Below are 16991 nucleotides of genomic sequence, written 5' to 3' on the forward strand. Positions count from 1 at the left end.
TTGCATGCAGTTCAAACAATCACTACCAGAAGTAAATAAAGATTACAAACAATGTGGACGTGGAGGAGCTTTCAGTCCAGCAGTATAATATGCACTGCCTACCGCTGCTGCTGCTGCTGCTGCTTCTGCTGCTACAAGAGAACAAATCTAGCTTTGTCTTTGGGGAAAAAAAACAAAAATAATAAGAAACAGCTCCAATGTCTTCCTGAGTCCTAAACGAAAAGAGGGCAAATAAAGCCTAATCCCTCCCACTGAATTACTTCCATGGTTCTAACTACACTTTAATTGGTCATGCACAAATACTACCACATTATAAAAGCCAACAGCAAACCTAAAGTTGATGCAGTCAAGTTCCCATCGTCCAAAATCCACGTGGCGGAAACAAGTCTAAACTCATTATGTTGTGAGGAAGGTCCAGAGCTTCTTTCCTATTGAGGCTTGCCCAGGATGTTCAGATGATTCTTCTTCATCGTCGTCGTCTTCTTCAATGGGAGTAGCTTCCCCAGATTCACTCCTATACTCATCTCCGTCGACATACTCCTGACCCCCTGCTGTTGAACCATTCACCTCTTCACTCGCTGCTGGATTCTCTTCCTGAATTTTCTCTGCATCTGCATTACCATCTTGCGTGTTTGCAAGAGTCTCGCACTGAGCACAAAATAAAAAGAAACACCGCATTAGATAGATCAGTCATGATGCTTTTACTGACAAACCATCTTTTGAAGAAGAGTTTCCATAAAACAAATAGAAGGGTCATGCATAAACACACATGTGCCATCTAGTGAAAATCTAATGGGCCAGTGAAGAAACTCATTGGAACTCACCCGGACAAAGTGTGAGCTTCCACCATTCTCGCTAGCAACTCCCATTGAAGAAGTAGCAGGAGCAGCTTTGGAGTAATGAATCACTGCCTTCGTACCTCTAGCTCCATCAACCTCCTCATTTTCTTTGACAAGGTCGCGTGAGGCAGTTGCAGCAGCACCTCTGACTCCACTGAGCAAATAATGAGAAAAATAAAAACTTGGTTGCATGGCAAAAAACACCAGATTTTCGTTAAGCTAGACAATGACTTCAACATCCAGTTTCCAATACACAATACTCTAGAACCATGCGGCAAACAACAATTCTATTCAAGAAACTACGACAGATTGCTATGTTTTTTACATGGTACTACACTACGTATACTTAAGATATAACAATTTAAAGACTTACGTTTTCGGTCGCCGGAGATTGTACCGACTTTCCCCTGGAACTTGTTCGGCTGGAAGAACTTTTTCTCGCTTCTTCTTGCGCTGGGAACCCATGACAATGTCAGAAAGTCTTTCGCTATCACCACCATCACTCACAGCAATCTGAGATGTCTGAGCGCGGCCGCGCTTCCGTCCATTTCTTGTTGTTCTTTTGTCAGCAGGACTGGAACCACCAAGGCTTTCACTTTGCACGTCGATGGAATCCTCTGCAGTACCGTTTGCATATTCACTGTCAGCCTCCCCAAGTATAGCCTTAGCATCTTTGACAACTGCTTTCATAGTGCGAGCTCTGTTTACTGCAGGCCTGCGACTCCTACTTGGCTTTCGACGACCACCCTTCAAATCAGAAGGCTGAGAATCTTCTGGGACATCAGGTGGTGCCTCACTGTTCATGTTGCTATGCTCATCATGTGAAGGATATTGAACAACTTCGACCTCTCTGATGCTGTTGTCAGATTGAATCCTCTGGACATCAAAAGAATCACTTGCAACTCCTAAAGAGATCTCAGCCTCGTTTTCAGTGCCATGCACTCTTTCGGATGGCTCTACATTTTGCTCACCCGGAAATGGTGCCTCATTTGGAGAATTTTGAGGAGCACCAAACTCGATCTTTTTCCCCGGGGAGAGATTAAAAATCTTTGTGGTGCATTTACGAAGCCAAGATATAGTTCCACCAGAAACTGGAGACCTTGGATCAGCAGCAGGAGACATCTCATTTTTTTGCCTCTTAGAAGCAGCCAGATTTTCATAGTCATCACTCAATCTCGGCTGGGGAATGACCTCTGCATTTTCAATTTCAGCTAAAGGTCGTAGATGCACAAACTCCAATATCATTTCACCACAAGTTGTGCAACTCTTGAGTTTCTCAATAAATGAAATAAAGGATTCTCTCTCCTTAATAAACTGCTCACGCTGATCTCTGAGTTTCCGGCTAAGGTCAAGAAGTCCATCAATGTCTTTTCTTATCTCAACTTGTTGCCTTTCAAGATGTTCCTTATTTGCATCAGCTTCTTGTCTTTCCTTTTCTATTTTAAGCCTTTCAACTTTGATTTCTTCCATTTCCCTTCTAGCTACCTCTCTCAAGTAATTAACATTGTCTAGTTCTCTTTCTCGTTCTTCTGCAAAAGATTTTTCTCTTTCACGCAAGGGTTTTTCCATCTCCTCCAGCCGATTCTGCATATCAGTTTCAAGCTCTCTTTTCCGTGTCTCAAATTCATGAAGCATTTGGCTTCTCTCACTTTGAGCTTTCTCAGCTAATTCTGACTTCTCATGTTCCATATGGGCTGCAAATGACTCCCTGGCCAGTTTAAGATCCCCCTGCTCCCTTTCTATATAGTGTTGTGCCGCCACCCTTTCATTTTTCAACCTTTCTTCTTCAGCATGTTTCCATTTTTCTATTTCTTCCTTCTGTTCACCCACATTCTTCAGTTCTTTCTCAATCTCAACTCTTTTGTCATCCAGTTCCTCCCACTCTCTCTCAAAAAGCTCCTTTTGCTGCTTCAAGTCTTCAGCTTCCTTCAGGAGCAGTTCTTTCTGTTGCCTGTACTTGTCAATTTCCTGTTTTAATTCTGACTGCAAGCGGAGATAATCTGACCTTTCTTCTTCAGTTACTTTGAGCAGATCCCTCTGCTCAATAATCTTCTGCAGCTGTTCCTCATTATCAGCCCTGATCTTCTCAACTTCAGCCAGGAGCCTAACCAAATCCTCTTTATCAGTAACTAGTTGCTTCTTCTCACTTTCCAAGTTCTTCTCCTCAGACTTAATAGACTTCTCCTTTTCCTTCAGGGATTTCACTTTTGTTTCAAAGTCATTCTCTTTCTCCCTGAGTTTTTCAGCTTTCTTTTCCAGAGCCTGCTCCCGTTTCGCAATTTTCTCCTCCAAGTGATTGATTTCAGTTTCCTTTTTCTCCACATCAACTGCCCTGTTTCTCAATTCACCATCCAAGGATTTTCTCCTTTCATCTATTTCCAACTCAAATTCACATTTCTTTGCATCCAGGATGGCATTGTGTTCATCAATAAGCTTTTGGATCTCAACCTGGCAAAAGAAAAGAGTTGGGGACCATTAGAATAATGATTTCACTCTCACATTTATCCATTTTTAACCTAAAAAAGTTTCAGCTTTTAGTTGTAAGTCAACTTTAATGCCATAGAAAAAACAGAGCATCATCCCATAAGGTTTAAGTAGTTATTGGCCTTACTTTTTCTTTAGCATTGAGCTTTTCTTCCCATACAAGTAACTCCTTCTCCTTCATCTCGAGGTTCATTCTCAGAGCATCATATTCCTGCATATAATGGAAACTTACTTAAACAAATCAATTATGACATTCAAAACAGCTCACATAAATACATAAAATATTCTTGCCTTCTCTTTCAGAGTTAGATTTGCTAGCCTGTTGCTTATATCATCTTCTTTCCTTTTCAGTGTCTCATTAGTTGCATCGATCTTCCTCTGAGCATCTTCCAGATCCTTCTCTTTCTGCTTAAAACTCTTATCAATCTCATTTGCCCTCTCCTCCCTTTGGTTGAGAATTCTTTGGCCCTTGGCTAGCCTCTCTTCTCCCTCTTGCAATTTCCTTTCCCATTCTAGCAAGTCCTCCCTCCGCTTGGACAAAGAAGTCTCATGTGCTTCCTGTCTGAGAAGAGACAAACTAGATAAATTAAGACAAGAAATAACCTTGATATTGAGAAGTGGTCAACAATGCTTTAATAAAAATCAGAAAGAAAGAAAAAAAAACATATTGTGATAGATTATAGAAAACACCAGAAAGAAAAGTTCAAGAGCCTTGATCTTACTCGGAACTGAAGGATAACCGATCTCTTCGAAGTGCACTTTCTCGAGACTCTAAGTCTTTCAATTTCCTCTCAATTTCTGAACTTTTTCGGCTCACTTCCGCAAGCTTGGCATCAGCAGCACGCATCTTTGCCTCTAGCTCCAATGATTTCTCTTCTACACTAGCAACCAAAGCATTTGCCTCAGCCAACTTTGATTCAGCAGTAAACTTAATTTCTGCATTTTCTGAACGAATTTCATGTAGAGCCTTCTCTAGCTGCAAAGTTAATGTACCAGATGTTAGAAAATCAACCACAATCAGTTAACTTTCTAGATGAGAACATAGACTTCCAATAATAACCATCGATTCTGAAGTTTAAAGTTTAGCCCACTCAAAAACAGAAAAGGCTGGTTTTCATTTCATATAAAGTAAAAAAGCACATATATTTACTAAGAAACAAAACGACAAATACGTTGTATGGTGAGCATTCCTTAGTCAATTGAAAGATCATAAGGGAAAGTAAAAATTGACAAAGATTGTATATACCAAGATCAAATGGATGTTTTCATAGCCCTCCAAGGCTTTCTAGAAACTGATAAGTCGCCTACATGTAGAAGAGTCAAAAACAAGATTAGGAAGATAAATCTTACATCATGCACACATTGTTTCTCAACCCCCAAGGCCTTCCTCAGATTCTCCTCTCGCTTTTCGATTTCTGTCATTGCAATCAAATGGGCTGATTGCTCTCTCCTGACAGCCTCTTTTGCTTCGTTTAATGACTGCCTGACGTCTTCATACTTAGAAGTCCACTCTTTCTTCTCAATCAAGAGCAGACCCATATTGTACTGGTATTCGAAAAGCTGTTCAATAAAAAACAATCATTCATAAAAAAAGCATGCATCAAACAATTGGTAAGAGTAAATTCCATGCTTAAAATATGAATCATGTGCTAAATTATAATGGCACATCTAAAAAAGACGAACGAAAAACCTGAAATTTACAGGAAAAAAAAAAACTGAAAATTTGAAACTAGTAGAGCAAACAAAGCATCACAGGATTCAACAAGCACTCGACCAACCTCATTTTCGAGCTCCGAAACCCTGTGAGCCAAGACTTCGCGGTCAGTGGCTGCGCCGCCGGATTCCACTAACATCTTCCCCACATTCTCAAGCATGGAACCCGAAACTGGCGTCGCGGGTTCAAACAAGTTTACACCTTTTCCCTTCGCAATGATCCCATCCCCGGAGTTAGAGTTCGGAGCACCGGACCCGGTTCCGGTCTTCTCCGCCCCGGTTCTGGGCGTTCGAGACCAACCCGACCACCGTTGCGGCGTAAACATCAAGAAACTCTCTATAACAATCCCAGAAGGCTTACAAATTGCAACTTCAACTTCATAAGCGCATGCACGCCCAAGCCAATTCAACGATTAGGGAAAAAAACCCTAAATTTCAGAAACAGAAATCCCGCCGGAGAAAAACCGTAATTTGAGAAACGAAGTGGCGTTCAGGAGTGAAACCCCAAGCCAGGACCCGATCAGAATACCGAAATTCCAGCGAATTGAAGTTTTGAAATTCGGATGAAAATTGAGAATTTTTGCTTCAGTAACACTCTCTCTCTCTGGTTTCCGTCCCTTAACAAGAAGCCCTAGTCCGGACGTGAACGGAGTTCCTAAATTCCGGCGAATAGGAGATTTCAAGTCCGGAAACCTCCTCAGTACCTCTCTCTCCCTCTCTCTTGTTTCTCTCTCTTCTCAGCCACCTTGGTGTGCTGGTGTGCGGATTACTCACGTTCCTTCTTTTTTTATTTCTGGGCCAGCGCGGAATTTCATGTTGAACTACCAATTTACCCTTCATTTTCTTGCAGTTGAACCCGATGGTAGTAGGGTAGTTTCGGAATTCGAACTGGCTGGCTTTATGGAAAGCAACGTGGGTGGCTCGATTGTTTGGTATGTAAAGACGAAGTTGGCCATGGTTGGAAATGCCCGTTTGGACTGGCGGAATGGGTAAATTGGGGTAGAGGTAGGGGCACTTTGATAAACCGGGCATGTTCTCGTGTTTTCCAAAGAATATACCTGTGACAGTGTACCGAAAAGCCACGGTGTACGGGAGCTGTTAAGTTGGGAAAAAAGGGATTAGGCCTTGAAGATAAACGTCTCTTTGTCACATGTGGCTTCTTCTTCATCATTGCCCACTTAGTTTTTCAAAATATATTATTTGAGCTTTTTTTTTTCTTTTAGGATAAGAATTGTCTGCCCTTTCATTTTCGGTGTCCTTCCTTGCTCTTCTGTTTATATGATCACGGTTAAGTTACATCAATATTTTATATTATTTTTTATAAAGATAATAAGATAAAAAAGAATATTAATATAAAATGTTGATGTGATTTAATCGTGAACACACAAAAAAAGAGGGTACCGGAAGTGGGAGGGCAGGCAATCCTTGTCCTTTTTTTTTTACACAAACGATATTAAGATGGTGAAATTTGAATTCAAAGATGTCAAATGCGATATAAGACGTTATTAATTATTTGAGCTAATCTGTCTTTTATATATGGTTTCAAGATACTAAAACAATTGGCATGGTCTAGTTCGTTTCACTTTGATCCACAAACGGAAACCCAAATCAAATAATTAATTTGTATGGTTTGGTTTTAATTTGACCAATTGGTTCTATTCAATTTGGACTTGAACTCATTTAAATTTTGTTTGTTGAATTTGTGACATGAGAAACTCAAGCCTAATACTCCACTCATATATTAATTCATCAATGACTTCAAATAAAAACCACAAAAATTGCAATTACGAGAGCATGAGGAACGAGGGATGTTGTGATTTTCACTCTATTTTATTTTTTTACACACTCTTTTGATTAGTTAATAATTTTTTAGAGTATTTGTGGAATAAAATGCGGTGTAGAATTATCATCCTATATAATTACATAAAAAAATATTAATAAATTGAAAGAGTTTGTGAAGCAAAATGTGAGGAGTGAAAATAACCGTTTCAGAAAAATCAGTTGTACATCAAACTATGAATTGACATGATATATGTGTTACAATATAACATCTACGGACTTACTTGAGAATGTTTTGTAAGGTCCAAAATCCCTTTAAAATTAAGGTGTTTCCAAACGTTTGTTTACGGAAAAATTAAAAGTGTTTATGATTTATACATTGGCTGAAGAAACAATTTTAAGTACTTTTGAAAAGAAAAGAAAAAACACATACAATCCAAACGAATTTAGTAACATCAAAGTTCTACCGTTAAACACAAAATATTCACCTTTTTACATCCAACACTTTTACATGAACAGAAAACCGGCCCCGGGAAAGAACGAAAAACCAAAAAGAATCCAGAATTGGTCTGAGAAATGGTGTCATCAAAACTCCCCCTTTTAGTTTCTTGACCAACTGGGTTGTTATTTTTATTCGTTTTTGGATTTTTATAGTTATTTTTGAAGTGGGGTTTTGTTTGTTTTCCAATAGAAGCTGAGATGCTTTTGCTTTTGGAAAAAGCAGGGTGCTTTACTTAGCATTATAATCTGTGAGTTTATGTAAAACGTGGATTGTTTAATAAGTTGGTATGTAAGATCAACAGTATAATCTTGACGAATTTTCGCTGCATTACGGAGAACTTAAGTTCGAGCTCAAGCTAGCTGTAATCTCAACAAAGTTAAATCCTTTCGTTACTATTTCATTGTTTTGCTTAACGTATGTGATACACCGGATGAAAATGATGTTGGAGCATGTCAGGTGATATTAAGGAATTGACTTTTGTTAATTCATATTTCTTGTTCTTCAGACGGTTTATGTTGGGATGACTTCTTTGATTCTCTGTCGTGCAATGCACTTCATCATGGAATTTGCAATGGGAGGGCAAGGTATTCTTGAGAAATTTTGACGAAATATTCTCGGTATTGGTCACTTTTTAACGAAAATGATATTTTTCTCTTGAAAAGTCACTCATGGTACTATTCACTTACACCTTTATTTTGTCATTTTCATTAGTTTTCATGTATTCTTATCGGCTTGAAACTTGAACGAAAAGTATCGAAAATCTGACACCAATGCCTTCAGTTTCTTTCACTTAGTAGTGTTGTTTGTTTGCAAGTATGTATGTTTTGAACACCTCTTTGTGATGGTTATGCAGACATTTAGCAGTTCGCCAAGGCATCGCGGTGGTGGAGGTCGTAGCCAGGTCAAGGTGGCCGACGGAGTGGTGGTTACTACGGAAGTGGTTACGGCAATGTTGGAAGAGGCCGAGGCCGAGGCCATAATTTCTCTTACCGCGCCACCTTGTAAGCTGCAAGCATTGTTCTTGACACTTGAGTATGTATAAATGGGATGAACCTCAAAATTGTTGGTGTTTAATCCAAAGTGGATAGAGGATTAACGGCTAGTTAAAGTCCATTAAACAATAATACTGAGAGGTAAGCCATATGTTTTCTACCTTGTAGAAGCTTGTTTTGGATCAGGGTATAAGCCCGAAAGAAAAGAAAATATTACATAGAATAAATTATCACGAGGCTACGAGATCCGAACTATATTTGCAATTAGCAACCGATGATAAGAAGAAGTAACTTGCTTAAAAATAAAAAAAAAGACTAAAACTGCAGGACAAACCCAAATGAGCCAAACAACTATTATGAATTAAGAAAGATAATATTTTTTTTTTTTTTAATTTTGTGGTTATTTACATAGTTGATAGGTAATCAAACCATATAACGAAAGAGTAAATAAAAGTGAAAATCTTGAGTCAGGTCGCCTCACAACCAGCTTCTTCAACTTTCTAATCAAATAATATCACGTCGCTATTTATTTTTTTGCTTAAATTCAATTGATAATCATATTGAAACGATACGATACTAAGTGGTCGGACATATGAATATGAATGGCTTAATAATCAATATATCGATATTGAGTGGTTGGACATATCACGTTGTGAGCCCGCCTGCCTCAAAATTCCGATTAATGAGACTCGACAACTCAAGATTAAAATGAATACGGATAGCAACTAGCAAGAGAGCGAGAAATTATGGAGTAGTACGGTATCACCACGTCAGTCGGTGATACTTCTACTCAAATTTTGCCACGTGAAATTTTGTTTACACCTAGATTTAATGTCTTTTTATTGTCTTTTTTTGTTCTTTGGTCAGTAAAAAGAATTTAGAAACTTAAAACTTAAATTAATAATAAAATCCAGTAACCATCCTAGGCAAATCCCCAATCTCTAGCCACCACTCTCACACCTGCCATGGCTGCCATCTTGGATGGACTAGGATCCTCTCCGAATACTTAGGGATCAATTTATCATGGTCATTCACGATTGGCCTTCTGTTCAGTGCCTTCTCTCTCCTCCCTTCAATTTTTTCTTAATTGCTTTACAAACGTCATCTTCGACCTACGCGCTTATCGTGTTCAACGAGATCCTCCCAAGATTCGCTTCGCTGCCATAGAAGTAACAGCCCCAAAAATCAAACAACCCAACTAATCCAAATCTCTTAATTTTGAAAGATAAAATTCCAAGTACAATTGCCTTAATTTGATTTTTCGGATGAATTTGACATAAAAAGAGTGGTGGTGCTGGAAAACAAGGGGGACAATATCAGTGTTGTTGGAGTAGGTCCATGGTCTGTCCACCTAAAAGCAGTTTGGGAATCTAGGGACGACTGAGGAAATTTTTTTAATTTTGTTTCTTAAAATTTTATTTTATTGTTTATTAACAAAATATTTAATGAATTTAATCCAGCTGTTAAAAAAATTATACAAATGGCAAGTTTTGAGTGGAAGTACTATAACTGACGGGGGGGTACTATTGTACCCAATAGGATCTTCTCTGAATCTTTTTGGTGAGAATCTTCGGATTCATGAATTATGTCTGTTCCTCGTATATCGTGCGGTTATTTTTTGTCAAGTACTGTTTATATTTATTTTTAAATAAAAATATTTAAAATAATTTATGACCGCACAATGTACGATGAAAGAATAAGATTCACGGATCCCTAGAATTCTCACAAAGAGGATCCGGACTCGTACTGTACCACTATAATTTCTCCAAGAGGAAAAGGATCCTGATCATTTTCCTAGGGATCCTGTAATCGTGACCGTTTATTTTATATTGTAAGGTTAGTTTTCATTAAGTACTATTTATATTTTATTTTAAATTTTAAATTTTGAAATAATTCTAACCACACGATGTACGATAAACGATTACGATCACAAAATCTCTAGGACCCCTAGAAAAAGGATTCGGCGAGGATGCTTTTCCCTCCAAGAAAGCAGTATGGCTAACTTAGCAATAATGGTCCAACGTGGACTAAAGCTGACGTGTCACATCTCAGTAGAAGAAGCCTGAAAATATTTCAACCGCCACCACCTCCCCCGTCCCCTAATGTTAAAGAAAGAAACAGTCCGCTGACAAGACAAATCCGAGAATCGAACCCCAAAATTAAACCCCTTTTTATCTGTCAGAACCCTAATTTTCCATCTCTGAAAGATTTCAGAACTAAAGCAAGAGAAGGAGAAGAAATGGCGGCGGTTCCGGTCGTCCGCTTCCCGATCTTGAGGGCGGTGAGAGTGATAGGAGTGATAGTGGCGGCTCTGGTGCTCACCTGGACAGTTCATTTCCGCGGCGGATTGGCTCTCATCTCCGATAACAAAGATCTTATTTTCAACGTACGTCTCTGCCGAAATCCTCCTTTTCTCTCACTTTATTCTCCTTAAAGTTTTAATCTTTATTTTTCATAATTTTTTGTATAATATCTATTGGGAAATTAATTTCGAATTTTCTTTAAAGGTTGATGGGTTTGCGTAGTTGACTTGTTCTGGGTACTGGGTTTATCATGTTATTTGTTTTAGAGCTTAATTGTTGTCAATTTTATGTTTCTCTTCTTTGCTTGTATCTTAAGCTTGTTCCGTGTGATCCCCGCTGCACTTAGGTTCGAATCCCCAGATTAGAATATCGTCCCGATCAATTTGTAGTTCAGTATCATCTTGAACTGGAAATGATGCTTCTTTGGCCAATTTTCCTGGTTGTTTGATCTAGGAGAAATTTCTCTTTATAAATTAGTATTTGGGGCATTGCCTTTGCGCTCTCTCTCTCTCTCTATCTCTCTCTCTCTCTCTCTCTATATATATATATATATATAAATAGACCGTTTAGCACTTTTAGGTTTGGTAAATCTTATATGGTTGTTGTGTTGCATGTAGGTTCATCCAGTATTGATGGTGATTGGGCTGATACTGTTAAATGGAGAAGGTAAATTTTCTGTTCTTTGGGAACTTGGCCCTGTATCTAGTTACCGATTTCTCAATGGTGCATCCTTCCCTGTAATCTAGGCTTAAAGTTATTGTGAATGCCTTCGATGATTATGCACTAGTACAATGAGTTTCCTAGAAGCATGCTAAGGATGATAATGATGAGTTTGAAGCGTTTGTGGAGGTCCATATGGTTCCTAAGTGAGAAATTGATTCACTTACAAGAGTTTCGCTAACTATAATCGTATGTTATAAATGGTCTTGCTGGATTTTAGATGTACTCGGATACTTCTTTTTTCCTCCTTTGCCAAGAGTTATGTCTTATGTGAGAGCTAAGTAGAGTTTTTGTTCTTGTGCTTCACTTACCGGTACTTTTGTTTTGTTTGCTTCTAAAATGTGAAATAATTATATAGGGAAGTTATTGACTAGCTGTATGTTAAGGAAAATTATTATGAATTTGAACAATCTTGTGTTTCTACAATGATGCAGCCATGCTAGCATACAAGACTGTTTCAGGAACAAAAAACTCGAAAAAGTTAGTTCATCTTATGCTACAATTCCTTGCCTTTTGCTTAAGCATCATCGGTGTATGGGCTGCTTTGAAGTTCCATAACGATAAGGGCATTGACAACTTCTACAGCCTACATTCGTGGCTGGGTCTAGCTTGCCTATTCCTCTTCACCCTCCAGGTACCTTTGTAGTTACTATTTTTCTTTGCCTGAGAAGATAGCGTACAACTGCTTTTATTCATGGTCATTTTCTTTCCACAGTGGGCTGCTGGATTTGTAACGTATTGGTTCCCGGGAGGCTCGAAACACAGCAGAGCTAACTTGCTGCCATGGCATGTATTTTTCGGTGTTTATACCTACGCCCTTGCAGTTGTTACTGTAACCACTGGTATATTAGAAAAAGTCACCTTCCTTCAAACCAACCAAGTAATATCACGCTATTCGACTGAGGCTTTGCTCGTAAACTCTCTCGGAATATTGGTCGTCGTTTTGGGAGGTTTTGTTATTCTTGCCGTTATTACTCCGATGAATAATAATAAGGGTGATGCTCTCAAAGGATCAAAAGAGTAAGCACAAGCTGCACAACTGTGCTTATATAAGTTCACTAAGAAGGCATAGGTTTACCCTAACTATGGGTTATACAAGATTTTGTTATTGTCAAAAGATGGTTGTATGATTAAAGTAACAAATCCCTTTTGTTTGTTCCTTTCGGATGATTTTATTTTCAATGGCATGATGTTATCCTTTCAAAACCGTTATTATCACTCCAAAAACGTTCATAAAAACGCGAGAAATTTAGTACATAGAGGAGTACAAATGGCGTTTTTACGAGAAAAGAGAAAACATGGCACTTCCGAACGGCTAACAACGTGATACTGCGATTAAATCATCCAAAACCTGTGTAACATAAGTTTAAAACATCTGATTTGTGTAAGTTGTGTTTCACTGTATGGCGAAAAGAAAAACTTGTGTCTCAAGCGCTAAAAAAATGAACTTCAGGCTCTGGTCTCTTCTTGTATGTTGAAGGCTGCTGATTCTGAATCCACTGATACTAGCATCCACACAAAATTTCGGAGAAACCTCGCCGAATCATAAGATCCATTTCCGAGAGGGCGCTTTTAAATGATCACATCCACAAGTGTTCTCTTCTGTATTCGCGCACAATGACGGGCACACTTGTGGGTGGAACCTAATAGAAGCACGAAAACATCGAGTCATCACTCTTTTCAGAGATAAAGGATTGAAAATGAGAATAAACAATGAGTCGTAATAACTGCAAGTTCAGACTTAGAACACAAGGAATGCGAAACATTGCTCTTTAAGTTATTGCAACAGTTACTTGAAGAAGAAAAGGATTTACCATGCCGTAATCCGTGATTATCATTGAAATGTAATCTGAAGGGAGTGCATCATAACTGCCAATAACAAGTTAAAACAGGAGTGCACAGTCAGTCCGGGTAGATTAAAGCCGAGAAATGTGATAGCACAGAACAATAAATTTATGAACACTTTACATCAAATTCAGAGGTTGAATATTTTCACAATTCGTGTGTCCATCCAAAGGATTGCCTTCCTTTCTACCAGGAACCTTTAAAATGACATCGGGATCACCTGCAAGAAGTGGAACAATTACCTGAGAATCAAGCAAACAGAGCATGAAGTTATCATAAACTGTCACAATGATCACACAAATTAATGGCTAGGATGCATACCGAGCTCGTTACAGCAGATGGAATCAAGTTGTACCCTTTCGTGAAATTTATATGCCTCACAACATACTAATACCGGTACACGGAATGCATGTGCTACCATAGCAACACAAGCAGTGCCAACCCTTGAGTAAACTGTTCCATTAGACAGCACTGAAGAAGCACCTAGAAAAACTCGAGTAACTTCATGCATTATATATGAAGCAGCATTTATATGAGTGTACGTACAGCTGAGGCCTTTACCCACCAACCTACGAAGTAAACGCTGTCCTTCAAGTTTTGGACAAGAGTCTACCACCACAACACGAAACTGTTTGCCAAGCTCATGGGCATGTAAAAGCAACATTTCAACTGCAGAGGATGACCCGTACGTTAGAAGAACATCACCATCCCTGATTTTGCTAACTGCATGCTTGACTATCACTTTATCAGCAAGTATGATCTTCTCGGATATGAACCGTTCAACATCTGACTGGAGAGATGCTTTTGCTTCTGACTCGGTCATAGTCAAAGGTAGCTTGGCAATTCGGCTCTTTAGAAACCGAATTGCATTCCCCATGGTGATTGAAAGCGGCCTGCACTCACTAAAAAATGAAACGTAACTACTTATTTTTGCTGTCAAATCCCTACTGAGGTTTTTCTCTGGTGGTGTTGAATAGTCTTTAATGGCTTCCTGAAATGCCAAAAGCATGGCAATACAACGAGCATTGCCACCCGATATATCTCCTGATAAATACTGTAAGCCAACCTGACATCCGTACAGAAAGCTACAATTAGATAGAACCATTATCTCTTTCATAATCACAATAACCTCTCGACTAATCGAGCAAAAGACTCAAACCATAACATGCTGACATAAGCATCTAAATACCTTATAAACAGCAGGATGCACAGGATCAAGTTGGAAAAACTTAGACTCGAGATCAGGAAGCTGAGTTCCATGCTCGTATTGAGGCAAATGCCTGAACAACTCAACCCTGTTCCTGGCCTCAGTTTGCTTGACCACTGAACGCCTTTTCGCCTTCTCCACACGACTTGTATCATCATATTGCATTCGCGGATGAGGAACTTCTTTCTTCCTCTCTTTCTCCGGCAGATGTTCACTGCCACCACCTCCGCCACCGCCCTTCTTCTCAAATACCGCCACAGATGATTGTGACACGAGCTTCGTGGCTTTAGGCAGTTTCACATTTGCTGCTGCCGAAGCAGAAGCAGCAACAGAAGGTGTTTTACCTCCTTCAGCTAATAACACAATGCAAGGAACACATTCATAATCAATATAAGAAATTCGAATTCTTTGAATTCAATTACATTTCTGTTAAAAACACTTGTGAATAAGTAAAAGCCTAGAAAAGCCATACCTTTTGCGGCAGGCTTAGCTGCTCGTTGAGCCTCCTGAACAGCCCGCCTTTCGGCTTTCGTAGTTTTCTCCTTCAGTGGCTTCGAATTTGCAGCTCGCTCGGTTTGCACTTCCACTGACGCATCAACATCTTTCTCTGCAAAGTTTCAATCTTTGTTTCTTCAAATTTTGCAATCCTAAAATGCTTGAGCTAAACCAAAACCCCTAATCAAACCAAAGAAAACGAACAGCAATCAGCAATTACCAGAAATCCCAGAAGGCATCTTGACCACGGAGACCGTCATCAACCCACTCGCGGGGACGCTACTCGCCTTCACGGCAGCCGTCAGATCAAACCCTCCACCAGGAAACGAAGATGACGTCGTCAAACCGGCAGCGGTTCTTACACCTCTGAATGCTCTACCCGGTGACATAACGGCGTCGTTTAGGAACTCGCCATTCCCCATCACAATTCCGTAGGACGACGAAGCAGTAGGAGGCGAGGCGGGGAAGAACTCAGAAGAGTTGTTGTAACTCCCGGCGAGTATGGACTCTCGACGGGCCGAGGAGGCTGGGAAAAGAACCGGACGTGTGGTGTCGGAGGAGTGACGCGGCGGGGGGATCATTACCGGAGAGAGGGAGTTACCGGAAGGGGAGATGCCGGAGACGGGAGGAGAGGAGGAGTAGGCTATGGGCTCGGGCGAGGCGAAGAAGCCTACTTGTCGGACCTTGGGGTCGCTGACCATGCGCGGGGGCCGGCGAGGGTCCATTGGGGGCGTAGAGTGAGGGTTTTGGGGGGAGAAGACGGGAAGCAGGCAGAGCGTGTGAAAACGAAGTGGGAATTTCCCTTCGTAACTGTGCGTTTGATGTTGGGAAATTTTGTTTAAATCAATATATCTTGTTTCTACACCTAACTTACTATTTTTACCCATATCAACTTTAATTAAACTATCCATATCTCTTTAAACTCATATTTACTACCTAAATTACCCTTATAAATCCAATTCAATTTGTAGATTTATCCGTACACTCATTTAAAAATAAAAACCCAAGATTTACAAAGACAAGTCTATTTCAAGTTAGGACTACGAAAAAGTTGACAAATTCTTAATCCAAACAATATGATCATCCTTGCAATCATATTGCAAAAGAGCTTGTCGCACTAGTTTAAGGGTTTTTTTTTTGTTTGTTTCAAATGATCTGAATCTGAATTCTAAATGCTATTATTTCTTTATTCTGATTTTTCTTCCCGCTTTGGTTTAAGTTGAAGTCCTTTCTCTGGTTGTGATTATCTATCAATTACGTACAAGATTTAACCAACTATTTTTAGGGATGAATATTTATCTTTAGGATGTATTATGTTGGATGAAACTTCATATCTTTTAGTATGATTTACCGCATGCATGCATGGATCAAAATAAAGGTAGGAGGATATATCATATATGTTTGTGATGGTGAGTTGGATCAAATAGATAATTATTCTCTTCAAAGCTCCAACTGCCCCAAGATTTCCAAGCCCTCGGCATTTTCAACTTAAACGATTCATGGTTGTTCCGCCCGATATATCATGGGAAATATACTATGATATATTTCCTGGACGATCTCAACACTATGGCATCTCTCCTGCATGTCATTTGATTTGTTGGACCTCAGCACTATGGCACTTCTCCTGGACGATCTCAGCACTATGGCATCTCCCATTGCTACTGTTGTTGATTTGTTTGCGTTTTGGTGTTTGTTTGGGTTTATTGATAAATTTTAATTGTATTATTAAATTTATCTTGTACTTGACGGTAATTATGTACTAGAGTAAAAAAGATAATTAACATTTAAAATTTAAATTGTATATAAAAAGAGGTTATATGAGTTCGAATAAAATTTCTCTTTGATGTTATATTACAATACCGTTTGAAAGTAGTAAGCATTATGCACACAGGACCATTGACGATGACAGAACAAGATGCTCAAAATATTATTCTTCTTTTTCATTTTTTTTTTTACTTATGTGACTGCCAAAATAATCTACGTTTAAATTGATACTACTAGATCGTAACATTTATAACATAAAAGAGTAAAGTTTAGTGACTTTTGTAGCGCGAATGACATTCATATTAAGGGCTCCGTTTAGGACCAGTGTAGTAAGCATTTATGCTTATA

The 16991-nt window shown here is 39.2% G+C and overlaps 3 protein-coding genes across 5 annotated transcripts; 1 reads left to right on the forward strand and 2 right to left on the reverse strand.

The window, feature by feature from the left end:
• Positions 1-5: 5 nt before the first annotated feature.
• On the reverse strand, positions 6-5782 carry LOC137740212 (protein CROWDED NUCLEI 1). Its single transcript, XM_068480048.1, has 8 exons — positions 5102-5782; positions 4674-4883; positions 4046-4299; positions 3615-3885; positions 3451-3534; positions 1213-3287; positions 825-993; positions 6-648 (listed from the first exon to the last, which is right to left on the reverse strand). The coding sequence occupies exons 1-8, from the start codon at positions 5360-5362 to the stop codon at positions 397-399; spliced, it is 3576 nt and encodes a 1191-aa protein (XP_068336149.1). The 5' UTR covers positions 5363-5782; the 3' UTR covers positions 6-396.
• Positions 5783-10386: 4604 nt separating this feature from the next.
• On the forward strand, positions 10387-12544 carry LOC137740174 (transmembrane ascorbate ferrireductase 2-like). Its single transcript, XM_068479992.1, has 4 exons — positions 10387-10695; positions 11230-11278; positions 11767-11966; positions 12048-12544. Exons 1-4 carry the CDS (start codon positions 10549-10551, stop codon positions 12354-12356), a joined length of 705 nt encoding a protein of 234 aa, XP_068336093.1. The 5' UTR covers positions 10387-10548; the 3' UTR covers positions 12357-12544.
• Positions 12545-12836: 292 nt separating this feature from the next.
• On the reverse strand, positions 12837-15676 carry LOC137739098 (uncharacterized). 3 transcript variants are annotated; one of them, XM_068478587.1, is made up of 7 exons: positions 15100-15676; positions 14857-14991; positions 14367-14737; positions 13499-14243; positions 13301-13397; positions 13147-13201; positions 12837-12975 (listed from the first exon to the last, which is right to left on the reverse strand). In XM_068478587.1, the coding sequence occupies exons 1-7, from the start codon at positions 15602-15604 to the stop codon at positions 12913-12915; spliced, it is 1971 nt and encodes a 656-aa protein (XP_068334688.1). In that variant the 5' UTR covers positions 15605-15676; the 3' UTR covers positions 12837-12912. The 3 variants fall into 3 exon arrangements, 2 of the variants coding, with proteins under 2 accessions (XP_068334688.1, XP_068334689.1); XR_011069082.1 differs by lacking the exon at positions 12837-12975 and having other exon boundaries at positions 13191-13201; positions 13301-13419; XM_068478588.1 differs by lacking the exons at positions 14857-14991; positions 15100-15676 and having other exon boundaries at positions 13499-14262; positions 14367-14670.
• Between the last annotated feature and the right edge of the window lie 1315 nt (positions 15677-16991).

Source organism: Pyrus communis, chromosome 7 (genome assembly GCF_963583255.1).
Source record: "Pyrus communis chromosome 7, drPyrComm1.1, whole genome shotgun sequence".
Taxonomy (NCBI): domain Eukaryota; kingdom Viridiplantae; phylum Streptophyta; class Magnoliopsida; order Rosales; family Rosaceae; genus Pyrus; species Pyrus communis.

Bases quoted from the DNA above. Each gene is read 5' to 3' on its own strand.
- LOC137739098 (XM_068478587.1), bottom strand. From the start codon at position 15,604: ATGGACCCTCGCCGGCCCCCGCGCATGGTCAGCGACCCCAAGGTCCGA. The intron at 14,738-14,856 runs GTATGGCTTTTC...TTGTGTTATTAG, and splicing joins AGCTAAGCCTGCCGCAAAAG to CTGAAGGAGGTAAAACACCT. The intron at 12,976-13,146 runs GTAAATCCTTTT...TGCTTCTATTAG, and splicing joins TAATCACGGATTACGGCATG to GTTCCACCCACAAGTGTGCC.
- LOC137740174 (XM_068479992.1), top strand. From the start codon at position 10,549: ATGGCGGCGGTTCCGGTCGTCCGCTTCCCGATCTTGAGGGCGGTGAGA. The intron at 10,696-11,229 runs GTACGTCTCTGC...TGTTGCATGTAG, and splicing joins ACAAAGATCTTATTTTCAAC to GTTCATCCAGTATTGATGGT. The intron at 11,967-12,047 runs GTACCTTTGTAG...TTCTTTCCACAG, and splicing joins TATTCCTCTTCACCCTCCAG to TGGGCTGCTGGATTTGTAAC.
- LOC137740212 (XM_068480048.1), bottom strand. From the start codon at position 5,362: ATGTTTACGCCGCAACGGTGGTCGGGTTGGTCTCGAACGCCCAGAACC. The intron at 4,884-5,101 runs GTTGGTCGAGTG...TTTATTGAACAG, and splicing joins TTTCGGAGCTCGAAAATGAG to CTTTTCGAATACCAGTACAA. The intron at 4,300-4,673 runs GTAAGATTTATC...TTAACTTTGCAG, and splicing joins AGAAACAATGTGTGCATGAT to CTAGAGAAGGCTCTACATGA.